At 34.0% G+C, this 16,215-nt stretch overlaps 2 protein-coding genes across 3 annotated transcripts; one reads left to right on the top strand and one right to left on the bottom strand.

Annotated features, from left to right (window-relative positions):
- Positions 1-740: 740 nt before the first annotated feature.
- Positions 741-2,287, top strand: LOC127868677 (putative nuclease HARBI1). Of its 2 annotated transcripts, none has more exons than XM_052410621.1 (2): positions 741-1,201; positions 1,777-2,287. In XM_052410621.1, exons 1-2 carry the CDS (start codon positions 989-991, stop codon positions 1,927-1,929), a joined length of 366 nt encoding a protein of 121 aa, XP_052266581.1. In that variant the 5' UTR covers positions 741-988; the 3' UTR covers positions 1,930-2,287. The 2 variants fall into 2 exon arrangements, 1 of the variants encoding a protein (XP_052266581.1); XR_008044225.1 differs by lacking the exon at positions 741-1,201 and adding an exon at positions 1,336-1,533.
- A 1,796-nt stretch (positions 2,288-4,083) lies between these two features.
- On the bottom strand, positions 4,084-7,745 carry LOC127868670 (nuclear apoptosis-inducing factor 1-like). The gene is made up of 7 exons (XM_052410610.1): positions 7,328-7,745; positions 6,586-6,652; positions 5,611-5,712; positions 5,379-5,469; positions 5,075-5,119; positions 4,464-4,553; positions 4,084-4,238 (listed from the first exon to the last, which is right to left on the bottom strand). The coding sequence occupies exons 1-7, from the start codon at positions 7,486-7,488 to the stop codon at positions 4,084-4,086; spliced, it is 711 nt and encodes a 236-aa protein (XP_052266570.1). The 5' UTR covers positions 7,489-7,745.
- Between the last annotated feature and the right edge of the window lie 8,470 nt (positions 7,746-16,215).

The following is a 16,215-nucleotide window of genomic DNA, read 5'->3' as shown; positions in this document are numbered from 1 at the left end:
AGGTTTCCATACATAGTTCCGAGGCATAGGGTTCCATACATAGTCCTGAGACATAGGGTTCCATACATAGACCCGAGGTCATAAGCTTAAATAGTGAGGTTCGAGGTCATATGAATGGAGCATTTGATTACATTTGATTTACTGTTCCAAGCCAATTATTGTATTAATAACCAATCATAAAGCAAGGTAGCTTGAGGAAAATTATATACTATTGTATTGTGCTTTGGGTTATTGTCTGAACCATACTATAAAGACTGACGCTCGGTCGAAGGCACGTTACAACTATACCAAACATATTAAATTGTACTACCGGTAATACATGAATAAATTACAAATGAAATCTGAATATCTGAAAATACTTAGATGCTTAATAAAAATACTCAACAGCCCCAGTCATAAAAGGGGGCTGCAAAATCTTATTACCACTGCACCAAGTAATAAACATGAAACTTTGTTCGATTTGTTAAATTGTCAAAATGTTTGATGATATTTTTTTTTCAATCTTTACTTTGATTTTTTTTCTTTCACTGCAATACTTGCACGATCATGTAATTTCACTGAACAGTTTTGTAGTTTGTCAAGGCTGGTCCATTAAAAAGAGTTAAAAAAACATTACTCCGTGACACTTTTTAAAATTTTCTATTTCTGTAAACTGTTCATTTTATATCAAGATATCACTTCAAATCTGCTTTCAGATACTTTCATCTCCGCCCTGAAACAAAATATGCTGAGCAGGGCCCCGTTTCATCAACGATCGCATCGCAACTTTAATGCCAAAATATCGCACATTTCTTATCGCATCGCAATTTGCGTTTCATCAAATATCGCATCGCCGATTTGAGTTGCGATATTCGCACATCGCCAATAATGAGGCTATTTTGCGTTTCATCAAAAATCGCACATCGCAAGAGCACCTGTTTTTTGCGATATTTTGCTTAAAACATGCGATCACACAAACCCAGTCGCAGACGGTAAAAAAAAATTCAATATGGCCGACGTGTTGTTTTTTTTTATGGAAAATAACGCGAGAAGGACAGAGCGGGAGTTCCGGCCCCGTCTGGAGATAGGCGGGGTTCGCGATATCGACTTTGTGAATCGGTATCGGGTAAACAGAACCACCGCACAGGAGCTAGTGGAGCTTCTGGGGCAGGATCTTGCCAGATCCGAACGTGGCGGAAAAACAATTTCGCCAGAGACCAAGGTAACATTAATGCAATCGACATGAATTTGCTAATTTGTTACTGTATATTTGCTTGGAGAAATTGACACACTAAGTACGGGGATTACGATCGTTATCAAGTACAGCAGAGTGCTGTTTTCTTACATCCGGTCTTATTTTGTTCTCATATCAACAGGTCAACACGGATACTAAAATGACATTGTATGATAATATAACCGTTGGATAAGCAGGCATAAATAGGCAAATCGAACAACGATTGAGTTGTAATTAGACTCATTCAAATTATGGATTAATTCAAGGCTTTGTTAACCAACAATATGAAATAAATACAATCTAGGTCACGTACATGTACAGTAAGTTTGAACTGGTATTTTTAGTAGTTTGTATTAATTTATTAGTTGTTCACACATTTTTCATCATCATAATTGTTTTCCTTTTTTCTGATCTTTTCAACTGCAGAGTGGAGTCAGTGGAGTAAAGCTACTAGGGCCAACATGATCGTTTTTTTTGTTTGTTATTGGTCTTTTGATTGTAAATGATATTTCAAGTACTGTGACCAAATTTTATTTATGAATGTTTTAACATTGTTGCTGCAGATCCTCGTCAGCCTAAGATTTCTTGCGAAAGGGGCATTCTATTCGGAACTAGCCGACACCCATGGCATCAGTCGCTCGAGCGTGTCCAGAACTGTGCATAACTTTGTGGAGTCTGTCAACAACAACCTGGACAATATTAGGTACATACTTTAACTGTAAGATAGATTTGATATAATATTATTGTACTTACAGTTACAAACAGACAATCTTAAGTCTACGGTTTTTCTTTTTTTATCTGTCACACTTTAGTGTCCATATTCATTGTCAGACTTTTACCTTATTTTTTATTTTTTTTTATAGCAGCTCATAAACCAAGGTCAAGATCAGCAACTGCAGCACAATTTTTATTCTTATAAGTTATCTTTAATTTATTTTTAATAATGCTATGATCTTAACTGTCTAAATATTATAATTGTATATCACATGCCATAGTTCTTTCGTTTTTAACATGTTAAAATAATCACGTTTATTGTATTCAGGTTAATTAATTTATTTATTTATTATAATTGATCTCAACTCAAGGACGATACTGTTTGTTTGACCTAGTGAATTGAAAATCAATAGGGGTCATCTGCAAGTCATGATCAATGTACCTATGAAGTTTCATGATCCTAAACGTTAGCTTTCTTGAGTTATCATTCAGAAACCATTTTACTGTGTCAAGTCACCGTGACATTGACCTTTGACCTAGTGACCTGGATATCAAAAGGGGTCATCTACAAATCATGATCAATGTACCTATGAAGTTTCATGATCCTAAACGTTAGCTTTCTTGAGTTATCATTCAGAAACCATTTTACTGTGTCAAGTCACCGTGACCTTGACCTTTGACCTAGTGACCTGGAAATCAAAAGGGGTCATCTACAAATCATGATCAATGTACATATTAAGTTTCATGATCATAGGCGTACACTTTCTTGAGTTATCATCCCGAAACCATTTTACTGGTTCGAGTCACCGTTACCTTGACCTAGTGACCTGAAAATAAATAGGGGTCATCAGTGAGTCATAATCAATGTACCTACAAAGTTTCATGATCCTACGCGTAAGCGTTCTTGAGTTATCATCTGGAAACCATCTGGTGGACGGACGGACAGACGACCGACCTACCGACATGCGCAAAACAATATACCCCCTCTTCTTCGAAGGGGGGGCATAAAAATCTGTGCTTACCTAACATTGCATTTACATTTAACTAAAATGTTAAAAAGCGTTATATACATAAGAATGCATTGAATACTATAAGGGCGGTTTCGGTAAGTACTGGTTTTACCCCACTTGCTAAAACGGCATTGACCATAAAAGTTGGCGCTGATTGGTCGAAATTGAACCATGACCTAGTTCACACGCCTTTTCATTTAGGATGTAAACATTATTGCACTTTTAAAGGAATGAGTGTTATATAAAGAATATGGAAATGGACAATTGAAAGAAACACATGTCTTGCACTATAGTAATAAAATTTTATTATTATTAATATTAAACAATGGGAAAATATACAACTTGTTGGACATTAATTGGTTGAGAAGCTGGATCTTACTTAATTAGCTCTATGTTTTTAAAGGATTGCACATTTATATGAAAATATGATGTATAATTGCATTTTTATTTTATTTTGGAATATATTTGAGTGTGACAGCAAATGTTGAACTCTTGCAACCTAAGACCCTGTCTGTAAAGTACCTTAAAGGATATAGGGCTATTTAGAAGCGATGACCTCCCAGGGTGGCGTTATGACAATATCTAAAAGGAAATTTAAAAATAATATTTACAGGATAGGGGTAATGAATATTTTGTCGCCAAACGGTCACCTTTATAGGGCCACATAAAAATTTAACAGTAAAACAATGTACTGTACAGTTAAAAGAGACAAAACAATTAAGTTTATACATGAGATTAACTTATAAACATTGTGTACAACATTAAAACAATATGATAGTTATGTTTATAGCATTTACAAATAAGAATAACAGTAATTCTGAACATTTACCATGCTCCAAAATATCCGGTATATGCATCTTTTGACAATTTAATAACCTGAAAATAATACAGCATTACAAATGCAAAATGATTGAATAATTTGGAAAGTTCTGTTGTTATCGTTATATTTTGTGACACTACAAGGATTTTTTATATGAAGTACATGTATAACATATACCACTCACTGTAATAGCATGGATGAACGAGTGGTCTAAAATGCTAGACTCTTATTCCAAGGGTCAGTGGTTCGAGCCCAGTTGAGTTTAACTTTTTTTCTTTAATTGTACATGTATTCACTTTTTTTATGGAGCTATTTAGTTCCAATGTTTAAAAATTTGTGGGATCCAACAAGTTGTCCAGGAAAGCTTTGCCAGCTGTTAATTTTAGTGTTGAACTTATGTCCCGCAGTATTTCATTCCGCTTTACACTCTCCTCTAGCATTTGCCGAGATATGTCAATCATTTCCTGATGACAATCACAATCTGCAAGTGGGATTAAATAAATCTGATATATTAAACTATGTGATGAATCATTAATTAATTTCTTTGTCTTTTACAAAACTGTTATTTTAAGTGACTATCAGTGTTTATTGAAGGAGGTTAAATATGATTATCTCCAAGTATGCTTCATGTCAGTCACCTTTCATACCAAAAATGTTTGAAATCAATCAATTAATGATGGTAAGCATTGTGAGAAATTTGATCTACCCTTCATACTTGTCTTCCTGTTGCTGTTGCTGGCAGGGATGCTGGCAGTGCTTTTGGAGCTTGTTTGAATGGGAACAGGCTCACTTGGAACTAAAACATGAATTCGAACATTAAGGGTAATGTAAAAAAGAAAAGACGTTACCAGTGTGTGTGTATGTGTGTGTGTTGGGTGGGGGGGGGGTAAATTTTTAAATGTCACCGAAAATGTGTATCAAATATCCGTACTGGTCTAAAATTATATGTAGCAAAAACAAATTTTCTAAAGACTTCTACTTTTTGTTGTAACACTACAAAAACATACGAAACTAAGGGGTATTTGAATGTCTGTGCATGGACAGAATTTATTCTCTTATTTTGAACTTTCATAAAAATTATCAATAACGACAAAATCAACTATATTCCCTGTAAATTGATATTTAAAATTTACAATTATTATTTTGAAAAATAAAGCCTAGTCACATGAATACTATAGCCAATCAGAATAATGTTAAATAGTGAAACCAATGGCAATTGTTATTATTTTATTATGAAGACTCAGTCAACAGTCAATTAAAGGTAAGTGATATTTGTTTTTACAAATCTTATAACTTTAATAGATAACAATGACATACCGTTCTGCTTGAGGCGTTTATTTTCCTCTCCTTTGTCTAGGTTATCTGATATAAAAAAGATATTGGGTAAAATATTTATACTTGTGTTTCTATTAATTATGAACAATTAATGAGCATGTGTTTCACTGTTGATTTGTGTTCATGCATGATATATCATATGAGGCTGTCCCCCTTTTAGTATGCCATATTCAATGCCAATTTAAGCCTTACATTATTAATGACATTTATTATTGCATTTAAAGTGCACTGTCAAATACCAAAAACAAAAAAACAAATGTCAAAATTTAAGCATGTTTGTACCCACCATTTTCTTGCATGGATCTCTTGAGTGGACCGGTATCGATCCCTCCACCTTGCACTCCGAACAGCTTTGTTTTGGGCACTAAGGACAATAGCTGGAAAAAGTGAACAACTATACATCATTCTGAAAAAAGTTGTTTTTTTTGCAAAATTAAAATAATAATATGAACCATGGACAAATGCTAGATCTGCATCATTATTTTATTTAAAATTTGTTATGTTTACAATATGAATACCTTATCCTCCAAAACAGTTAATTGCATTTTTTTTGGAAGAGCTGCCTCCCCAGAGCTTTCAACAAAGCGTCTTCTCTTGGCATCCTTCATAATGGTCCGGCTCTAAGATGAATAAAATACAATTTGAAATAATTTATGAGTACATGGTCTCCCTCCTCTGAATGGTAACAGTATAGTAACATGTCATTTACTTTCAGCTACATATATATTGAAGAAAGTGCATTCAAATACTGATCGTAATGATTTTTTAGTGATTATTAATCACAAAAACTTAATGTGTCAAATGCTAAATGATTGTATAAAAAGTGTGAAAAGGGAAAAAATATTAATGGTAATGGTGGGATTGAACTTACATCCTGACAATAATATAGCCGCAATTTGACTAAAAACAGGTTAAGCAATTATCCCCCTCTTAAAACTTATTACTTGCCTTGAATTAGTTTTTAGACCTTTGAATTTGAAGGATGACCTTAACCTTTCACCACTCAAAATGTGCAGCTCCATGAGATATACATGCATGCCAAAAATATAGAGTTGCAATCTTCAATATTGCAAAAATTATGGCCAACGTTAACGGACAGACAGACGGACGGACTGACAGTTCAACCGCTATATGCCACCCTACCGGGGGCATGAAAACCTATAATCATGGAGTAGGAAACCGTATATTTACACCTTGCTATTCATAATACATTTTAATTGTATAAATATACAAATAAGTAATTGTACAAATAAATAAGTAAGATGATAACTTTTGTTTCTATCTGTAAAGTGATTTTTATTATTGACTCTTAAATTTTATGTTATTCATGTTATATGCTTCTGACATGGGCCTGTTTAGTATAGTTGTAAGTGATTCATAATTTGTTATTGGCTTTACGGCAAAGTTTAAGTACAGCTAAGTTATTCATTTATAAAACTTATTACTACCATCATGGATTCTTCTTCCTATACAAACATATAAGGTATATTTACCTTCCAATCACACCACTTTTTCATTGAATCTTCTACGTTCCTCTCGTTCCCCCCTACGGAATTTATTCTGCAAAAGTTTCAAATTAAACAAATGAATACATCTCAATATGTTCTTTCATTTTTTACCAAAAATAGTGGTAGGAGTTAGGGAGAGTACTTGGAAGTCTATATAAGTACAGTAGACATGGTCAATTTATTTTGTTATATTTAATATATAATTCATACAATATATCAGACTATTTCAAGCCAACACTATCAAAAGGTAACCTGTTTTAACCTCCCATGGACGTCACTCCCCATGAACATGCAGTTTGTTAAGATTACAGATTAGATTACAAGGTATGATCACATCTTTCCATGGGCACTTGCACTTTGATGTTAAAACAATTAATACGTTTTTATTCATTAACACTTCATTAAAAGATCAATTCCATTTTTCAGGGTAATTATAGATCAACTAAACTTAGGAGGAGGACAAATTTTCATTAGTGTGAATATACCCTATCACAATGTCAAGGAATATCAATGCTGAAAAGTAAACAATTTCAAAACCTTTCTTTCTGTGCATGGCAGTCACGCTGCATTTGAAATTCGTGATTTTAGATTATTAGGATAATCATTACACACAACCTGTGTAACGTTAATGTGTCCATACCAATTTAATTATGTTTCAAGATGGTCCTCCATTTAATGTAAAAAGAACAAGAAAATTATGACCATGTCAATGTAAATTTTAACTCACGATTGGACGATGTCCGACCATGCACGGTCTTTGTCTTTCTTTGATAATGTGCCGGACAATTTGCCCCACAACACTTCATAATTTTGTTTGACGCCCTCAAGCAGTTCCTCGAGTTCTCTTGGCTGCCAAGAGGCGCTCCTATTCTCTACGAGATCTGCCATTGTTGTTGTTTGATCGTCTGTCAAATATGACAGGTGGCGCGAGATTCAGCAGGTGCCCGTTTTTTACGTCATTTTGATAGTAGACTGTGAGCGATTATCGCTCATAGCACTAAACTACCGGCAAACTACCGGCAAGAATCTGCGATATGTTTGATGAAACGCTTTTTAAAAAATATCGCAATCGCAGGTAAAAGATCAGCAATCGGCGATCGGCGATAATATCGCATCGCAAATTTTGATGAAACGGGGCCCAGACTCGCGAACTAAGCTTTGGAAGGAAAGGCACAGTCATTCTAAGCTTGCATATCATATCATATACAATTATGTCCAGCAAAAGATGTTTTCTAGTCTACGCATCTCTTCGAATTTAATGTAAATTCGCTGTTCTATGTTGTGGTGCGCAAGAGAATGTCTGTCTGATATGTTGAATCTTCTTAGGTGTAATAGTAGTTTGCACACCTCCATGGTCCATGTGGCATCCGATATCTTAAAATAGACAATATATTATATAAATAAAAATTAAGTATTATAGTTTAGTCATATGAATTTTAATATTTGGTGTTATAATTTTATTACACAAGTGTCCTTAAGTAAATAGAAATAACATGTTAAGCTGCACAGTGACAATCTTTTCGACGTCTTTAGAAAGACGTTATTATCATATCGCAAAAAAAGACGTTGAAAAGACGTTGTTTATTTGGCGGCGACGTCGCGACCGTAAAACAACAAAATAAAGACGTCATAAAGACGTTTTATGTTTGCTGGGAAGCATTTTAAATCGGATGTTATCACCATCGCTTGCTCAAGACATCGACATGATGAATCATTTCGTCTTAAGACATACCATGAAGTACAACCGGTAACATTGATTTAGCTTAATATTAAACATAATGGAACAGTTTATAAAAGGCATGCATTTTTTAATAATCTTCACATAAATCTAAATTTGCAAAGTGTATTTCAAACTACTTGCTTATCCCAGTTTTCAAGTATGCTTACAAAAAGACATATTTGACCACCAACCCACACAATATTGTCATTCGACACAGCAATATAAACAAGGTTATAGCGCGAAATTAACTATTGACATCAGACAATAAAACACATTATAAATCACACTGGCAAGGTTCATGATGATGATTATTATTAAAACAATCGGATTGTTACGAATGTTATATGGTTAACAACAAACAATGTATGATGGCTTTGACACACAACAACTTAAGACGGAAGAGACGCAACACCGTAATATTATACTTGTCTAATGCGTATGAGAGCACGGGCCTATACGAACTATCATACCTTTTTGCGTTGTTTTCCGACATTTTTTTGTTTTGTTTAAACGCATCTTGTTACGCTTCTTCTTGTGCAAGGTTACCATGGTGAAGGTATTCAGCGTTTCGAGCAGGCTTTACGACTACGATCATCAACTGCGTCAAAACCGTTTCTCTAAAGCATAAGCATTAGTCTCCCATTGCATGGCGTATTGACAAATGGCAAGAAAGCAACCAGCTGCTGAAAAAAAAAACTTTACCTGCAGAGTGATGGTTATTATTTCTATAATAAGCAACGACTTGGAGTACCGATGCGTTGGAATATAATCTCGAGGACGATTAAACGATTTCAATTATTTGTCTTTTCATACTATTTTGATATATTGTTTGCTGTTAATTTTCCAAAAAATGCACATACGTTGTGGCGTCAACACACCAAATCAATTCAATAAAGGACCTTTTCTTTATTTATGTACATCGAGTGAAGAATGCACGTTGCTGTGTAGGTATTGTGTAACAGCCAAACTGAAATGCTTATACTTACAACATAAATGATAAATTTAACTATCATTTTATAAACTTCAATATACCCAGTGCATAATTAAAATGGTTAAACTGCGCGGCATATGAAGAAATCATTTCTTTGGTAAAACAAATGCTATAAAGTTCGTTTAACCAAGAGCATTTTAACCGAACACTTTCTTGGGGTCGCCATAACTACTTTCAAGACATTAGGCGCCGCCCACTGTTTGTTAAAGAATAACCAAGATGACATTTGATTTTTTGTATATGAATGGGATTTTACCGGAAAAACATGTTTATCATAAACGCATATAGTCCAGAATTAATACAAAAACACAGTTGTTTACGCCCATACGAATTTCGAGCAAATTAGTGTCCTTTGTTAATACGAGCGTAGGATGTGTGAATCTAATTTTTGGTGCATTATTATTTCCCTACACATTTGTCTAATGGCTTCAAACAAGATAGTGGTTAATTTATTATCATTATTGTGTCGTATTATAAGCAGGATTAGGTTGTTTTGTATGGGATATGGCTATCATTAACAGGTCATAATGCGCTCGTCAGCTCATTAACTCGGTTCTGCATACGATAATGCATGTTTAGCGAATAATTGTACAAACATTTCATGATGTGTGTGAAAATAAATACGTTTGTAGTAAACACTCTCAATGTGTATCAGATGATTCGCGTTGCTTATATTGTATCAGTAATTTTATGCTATAATTGTATAATCTACATGATAACCTATTTAGTATCAACATAAGCTTATAGCCAAGTTGCGCGAAACTTAAAGCAAAGAAAGGTTATATTATTGGTTAATGTTGATATTCGAATGCTTTGTTGCGAATTCCATTCCCTAATTACTATCTTGATATTTATAACATTTGATGCGGTTACGTGAAGTTAAATTTAATGAACAGAACAGAACAGAACAGTACTTTACTCGTTTTCACAAGTTACAAAACAGTGACATTTTGTAATAACATGTGAGCTTATTTATCAAAGAATTACACACATATTAAACAAACAGTCGTATATACGATAAATCATTACACAAATATCAAACAAGCAGTATAATATACGATAAATCATAGAAGCTCATGTGGGAAAGTGGTTGTTATGTGGAGAGTCTCAAGCAGAGGGTCAGTAGCGAAATGGTTATTTAAACAGTATATTGTCTATAAAGAAAGAAAAATTTAGCTTTGGAACCAGTAGGTGTTAAATATTTAATTGGTACTTATCTGAATACGCTCCAATTGCAAAAGTGGGATTAATGATTAACAACAGCAACATTGGTTATAATAATACTTGATAGTAATTGTAGCAACAATAACACCAATTAATACTTAACGATTAATTACTAGTTAAATACTTGTATGTGGATACGCTCTTTTTACAAAGGTATGATTCGTGACCATTACAACGTCATCATTAATTAGAAAAAAATACAACAAAAAACAACTTGTAATAACAGTAACAACAACAACATCAACGATAATACTTATGATAATACTAATAATGATGAAAATAGTTATCATGGCAATGATCGAGATGACGATGTGATGACGACAACAATGATGATGGTCATGATGATGATGGTTGTTGTGATTATACAGCTTGAAGAAGCAGATATAAGAATTACAGTTAACATTAGCCGTGGAACATATTTCTTCAAATTCAGTTTATTTTACACGCTGTGTCGTTTACTAAGTATAATACATACATGCGCATGTCTTTCAGTAGTGAGATTAACTATTGCAATATCTATTTCAAAATTTAATTACGATTGAGTGTAGGAAATTCCCCTTAGTATAAATGGAGTACTCTCCCATCGTAAGTAAAGTTTGGGATTGTAACCGTAGGGGAACTTTTAAAGGGGCCTTTTCACAGATTTTGGCATTTTTTAACTTATTCATTAAATGCTTTATATTGATAAATGTAAACATTGGATCGTAAAAGCTCCAGTAAAAAATCAAGAATAAAATTTAAAAAAGGAAAAGAACATTGCCCGGAGCAGGTTTCGAACCAGTGACCCCTGGAGTCCTGCCAGAGTCCTGAAGTAAAAACGCTTTAGCCTACTGAGCTATTCCGCCGAGTATACATACTTGACGTATTTTATACCTTATATAAGCAATCTTCGTAGTTTCACAAAATTTAACGACAAAAACAGAACTCTCCAAATTATTCAATCGTTTCGCGTTGCAACGCTTTATAGTTTTAGGTTTTAAAATCGTCAAAAGATGCATATAATGGTTCGGTTACACATTTCTCATAAATTTCAGTTCATGAAATGTCAACGTTAGCATGTGTATATCCCTTTATGTTGCCCCTGTACTTAGGGGACGGTTATTAGAAGCGAGAACAGACAATTCATTCACGGGCGCGTTATATAAACATGATGAGGCAGTGTAGTGTTTAAGTTCATTGATGACTGAGTTGGACTGTTTGTAAACGTGTACGAGTGGACATTTTTACTATGGCTTTTTGATTATTTCGTGCGTCATAGGAAGGTAAGTTTTATATTATAATGTGGGTCATTAGTGCTAAAGTATTAAAGGTATACTACTCAAAGGAAATCATGTGTCTTACGGTATGCAACTATTTAATTACGAGCGCCGAAAGGCATTGATTAAGTGTTTCATAAATAAAGCTGTGTTTTTAAGTGTGACAGGATTGTTAGTGCACATTAGACAATGGAATTTAATGACGTTTGGGCGGTGCGTATAATAAGAAGGGATTAATTGTGTTCCCCTTTCTCTGAAGTAAGGGCATATTAAAAGGTAATGCATTTCGTCCCCAATGTCATTTTTATTACAGAGGTTACATTTCCGATTCTCATGAGATATGAAGTTTTGAGAGAAGCGGCCAGTTTCAACTGGGAATAGATGATTGCCTGTACGGAAATGTAGCATACTTAGTCGGAGTGATTGTGGTAAGGCTGTTAAATAATGTTCAAAGTTGGTATTATTTTTAAATAATCCGTACATTTTGCCTTTTGCGGAGCATTGTATCTGAGCATTCCAACCCTGTTTAAAATGGTCTGTTAAAGTTGTCTTGACTTGCTTATGTATGTTATTAGTCGAGATGTTTTCTTGCTGTAACCATAAAAATGAAAGGCCAGTAGAATGTAAGATGCTGGAAATAAAGTTAGTCCATTTATTGTCTATCTTTGAGTTGATAATATATTTGTACATACAAAATGACAGTTTATTGTGTTTGCTTGTTATTATCTTGTTCCAAAATTTTATCATTCTTGTTTTTTTAATTATATCGAGTGGGTATCTTCCAAGTTCTGCATATAAGCAATATATTGGCGTTGATTTCTTAACTTTAGTTATTATTCGTAAGAAAGTACAGTGGAAATTTTTGATAATGTCTAAGTTTTCATATCCACAGACCTCACAACCATATGTAAGTATAGGGACTATAGTTTGGTCGAATAGTTTTATTTGCAGGTCATTTGGTAAATTTAGATTATTTATTTTAGTGAATAAGCTGAACAATGCCTTGTTGGCTTGTTCCACGAGATATTTTCTACAGTTTAAAAAACTACCAGATGAGAAGAAAAGAACGCCTAGATATTTGTATTCTTTGACTGTTTCGAGCAATTGGTTATTTATATGGAAACTATATTTGGAAATTTTAGTTGTACCAAAAACCATAACTTTTGTTTTGGAATAATTGATATTTAATTTCCAAGTCTTGCAGTAATTATAGAAGAAATTAAGTTTATTATGGAACTCCTCTTCATTTTCACTCAGGATTATGGTGTCATCTGCATAGAGCAAGACAAGTAATTTAAGGAAGTGAATTGAATTATTTATATTAACCTCTAGACTTATTCCATCACCCGTTTGTTGTAAGAAGGCATCAAGATCGTTCATGTATATTGAAAAAAGTATAGGAGATAGATTTTCCTCTTGTCTCACTCCTAAAGAACTAGAAAACATTTGTGATAATTCACCATTGAGAGAAACACACGATTTAATATTAGAATACAGATTTTTGATAACGGTGAATATTTTACCTTGCATGCCCAGTTTAAGTATTTTGTGCCACAGACCTGATCTCCAGATAGAATCGAATGCAGCCGAAAAATCTATGAATGTACAGAATAATTTTCTTTTAGCAGCCCTTAATTTTTGGATAAGCATATTTAATGTAAAAATATGGTCGCATATCGAATAACCAGAGCGAAATCCAGCTTGATTTGCATGAAGTAATTCATTATCTTCTAGAAAAGTGTTGATTCTTTTATAAATTACGGCTGTAAATAGCTTGCCTAAGTAACTTTAAATTGTAATCGGTCTGTAATTGTTAGGATCGAGCTTTGATCCTTTATTTTAAAATATGGGTTTTATTGTACCGATTAACCATTTTTCAGGTAAGATTCCGGTGTCTAAAATTGTGTTAAAAAGACTGCAATATATTGGGAGCATTTTGAAAGAAGTGTTCTTAAGAAATTCATTTAAAATATTGTCAAATTGCGATGGCGCTTTTCCATTTTTTAATTTTATAATCATTTTATTTATTTTGTTGCAGGTGATGGGTGTATTCAGGGCTTCGACATTGTATGTATCTGGTGTGCCATATTCATCCGGGTCTGGTGGCAATATATCGGGGTGTGTAGTTGAGTAAGTATCTTTAAAGAATTTGAAAAAATGCTCGATATTCGGGCTTTAATTTACTTTTTTACTTGTATTTATATTGTTTAAAAGATTCCAATATTCTTTGGGTTTCGAGGCATTCATTGACCGTAACTTATTTTCTACAGTATATTTATGTTTGTTTATGAACGTAATGAGCACGTGTTTATAGTGGCGGCTGGCCGAATCTAGACTATGTTTATTTAGTTGGGATTTATGTATTTGGTAAGCTTTCCGTGTGTGGTTATATTTACTTCTTGCCTTGTGGCATTGAGGGCCAAACCATGGTTTTGATGCAACTTTTAAATTGGAAGTTTTACGTGGTTGTCTATTAATTTGCCGTGGGAACGATTCACGCGCAGACTGTTGGAAAAGATTTGAGATTTTATTCTTAATTGTGTTTAAAAATGTTTGTATCTCATTATTTGGGCGGTTATTCAGCAGCTCTAGTATTTCATTTACTTGTGTATTGTCTATATTGGATACAAAATCGGTTAATTTATTAGGATTCCATTTAGGGGGGCGGGGTATATTTTTAGTGTTTATTTCTGTGGTCGGGATTAAGGTAACATCAAAGGAATTTATCAAAGGGTAGATTTACTGTGATAGATAACAGGCTATGGCCATCTGATAAAAGTCCGTCAACGTCAATTATCTCGAACTCGTTTACATTATAAAGTAAATTGATGGACAATAGGGCATAGTCAATCACCGAGACATTTCTAAAAGTATGTTTCCCAATATTTGAGTCCTTACCAAAGCGACCATTCATAATAATTATGTTATTAAACTTGCATATTTCTAATAATTTATGTCCCGTGTTATTGGTTTTATTACATTGTGATTTACGTTGGAGTGGGATACCTAGTTGGGTTAATATTTGTGAAGGGTTAGACGTGTTCATCGTGCATTCGTCAATTTGAAAGCGTTGAGATAAAATATTACCAAAGTCGGTGTAATCGGGTAAATTAGATGTGTAACCATTAAAGTCGCCAGTTAAAAGAGTATTTTCGAATTGTATGCATGTATTAGTGATTTCATTTTCTAGTAGGAATAGCTCATCATCAGTGTGGAATCTTGATTGTTCTGGGGGTATATACACATTACCTATAACGAAATTTTCTTGCCCATTACTTATTTTTAGCCAAAAATTGTACTCACATTTAGATTCTAGTTTTTTTACATTTAGCTTATTCATAATTTCATTTTCTATAAAATATCCCAAACCGCCTGATTTTCGCTTATAATTTTCTAGCCGTGGCTTAGATAAAAACGTATTGTTAGGGATATCGATTATGTCAAATTAATCAAGTTTTGTTTCTTGGGTGCACAATATATCATATTTTGAAGTTAATTCGTGAAATTCTGGATAACTTGATTTTGTTTTCAGACCACATACATTTAATGATCCTATCGTGAAATTAAAACGTTTGTCAGGCATATTATAATACATATTCTAATTCAAGTTTGTTTTTGTAGTTACAGGAGATGGCGCGTTTTCAGCCGAGACTGCGTCACTGTCCAAAGAAAGGGGGAGTGCTTGATCAACATGTTCACAACGAGTTTTAGTCGAGGAGCATGGCAAATAAACACAGTTAACACAAAAAGCCACGTTCCCGGTGTGTTCCTAGACAATAGTCGTAGTGGGGTTGTCAATCACCGTGTTTCCGGTCGCTGGTCTTGGAGATGTTGCCGGGGACGCTTTTGACATAACTGAGTGGACCTGCATCAGGTATCCGGGCTGTTTCGATGACAATTTGGTGGATGAGGGAGACGCGTTCCTACCGCGAGTATTGGGTGCTGCTGGAGCCTTTCCTTTGGGGCGACGTGGCGTGTCGGTTCGGACCTCGGGTTCCTTAATAGCTGTTTCCGATTCATCATTTTGCATGATGCGGCGTCTCATCAGGGTCTGCTCTGTTTGCTTAAAGGAATTTCTGTAAGAAATATTCTAAATATAGAAAAAATAAACTATACATCTCTTATTTTGGAAAAAAATGGTCCAAATTAAAAGGATGGTAGAGTCCACTAGGCATAAATGTGTTAATTACATGGATTGACTATCTTGCGAAAGTATTACAAATATAGATAGTAATATATCAGTATTCAATCAGAATGCGTTAATGTTTGGGTTGTCTTCATTTTGAAGAGACTGACTTCCGCGGGGAAAAAACATTTCAAAGCAACTCATGTACACTTAAGTAATATATTATATTAAAAACAAATCTTCGCGTTACACAGTTTATGATGCATATAATAACGATCCATGATACAGAGTTAATATA

The sequence above is a fragment of the Dreissena polymorpha genome, chromosome 1 (assembly GCF_020536995.1).
Source record: "Dreissena polymorpha isolate Duluth1 chromosome 1, UMN_Dpol_1.0, whole genome shotgun sequence".
NCBI lineage: Eukaryota > Metazoa > Mollusca > Bivalvia > Myida > Dreissenidae > Dreissena > Dreissena polymorpha.
This window is presented reverse-complemented; position numbering and strand designations above follow the sequence as displayed.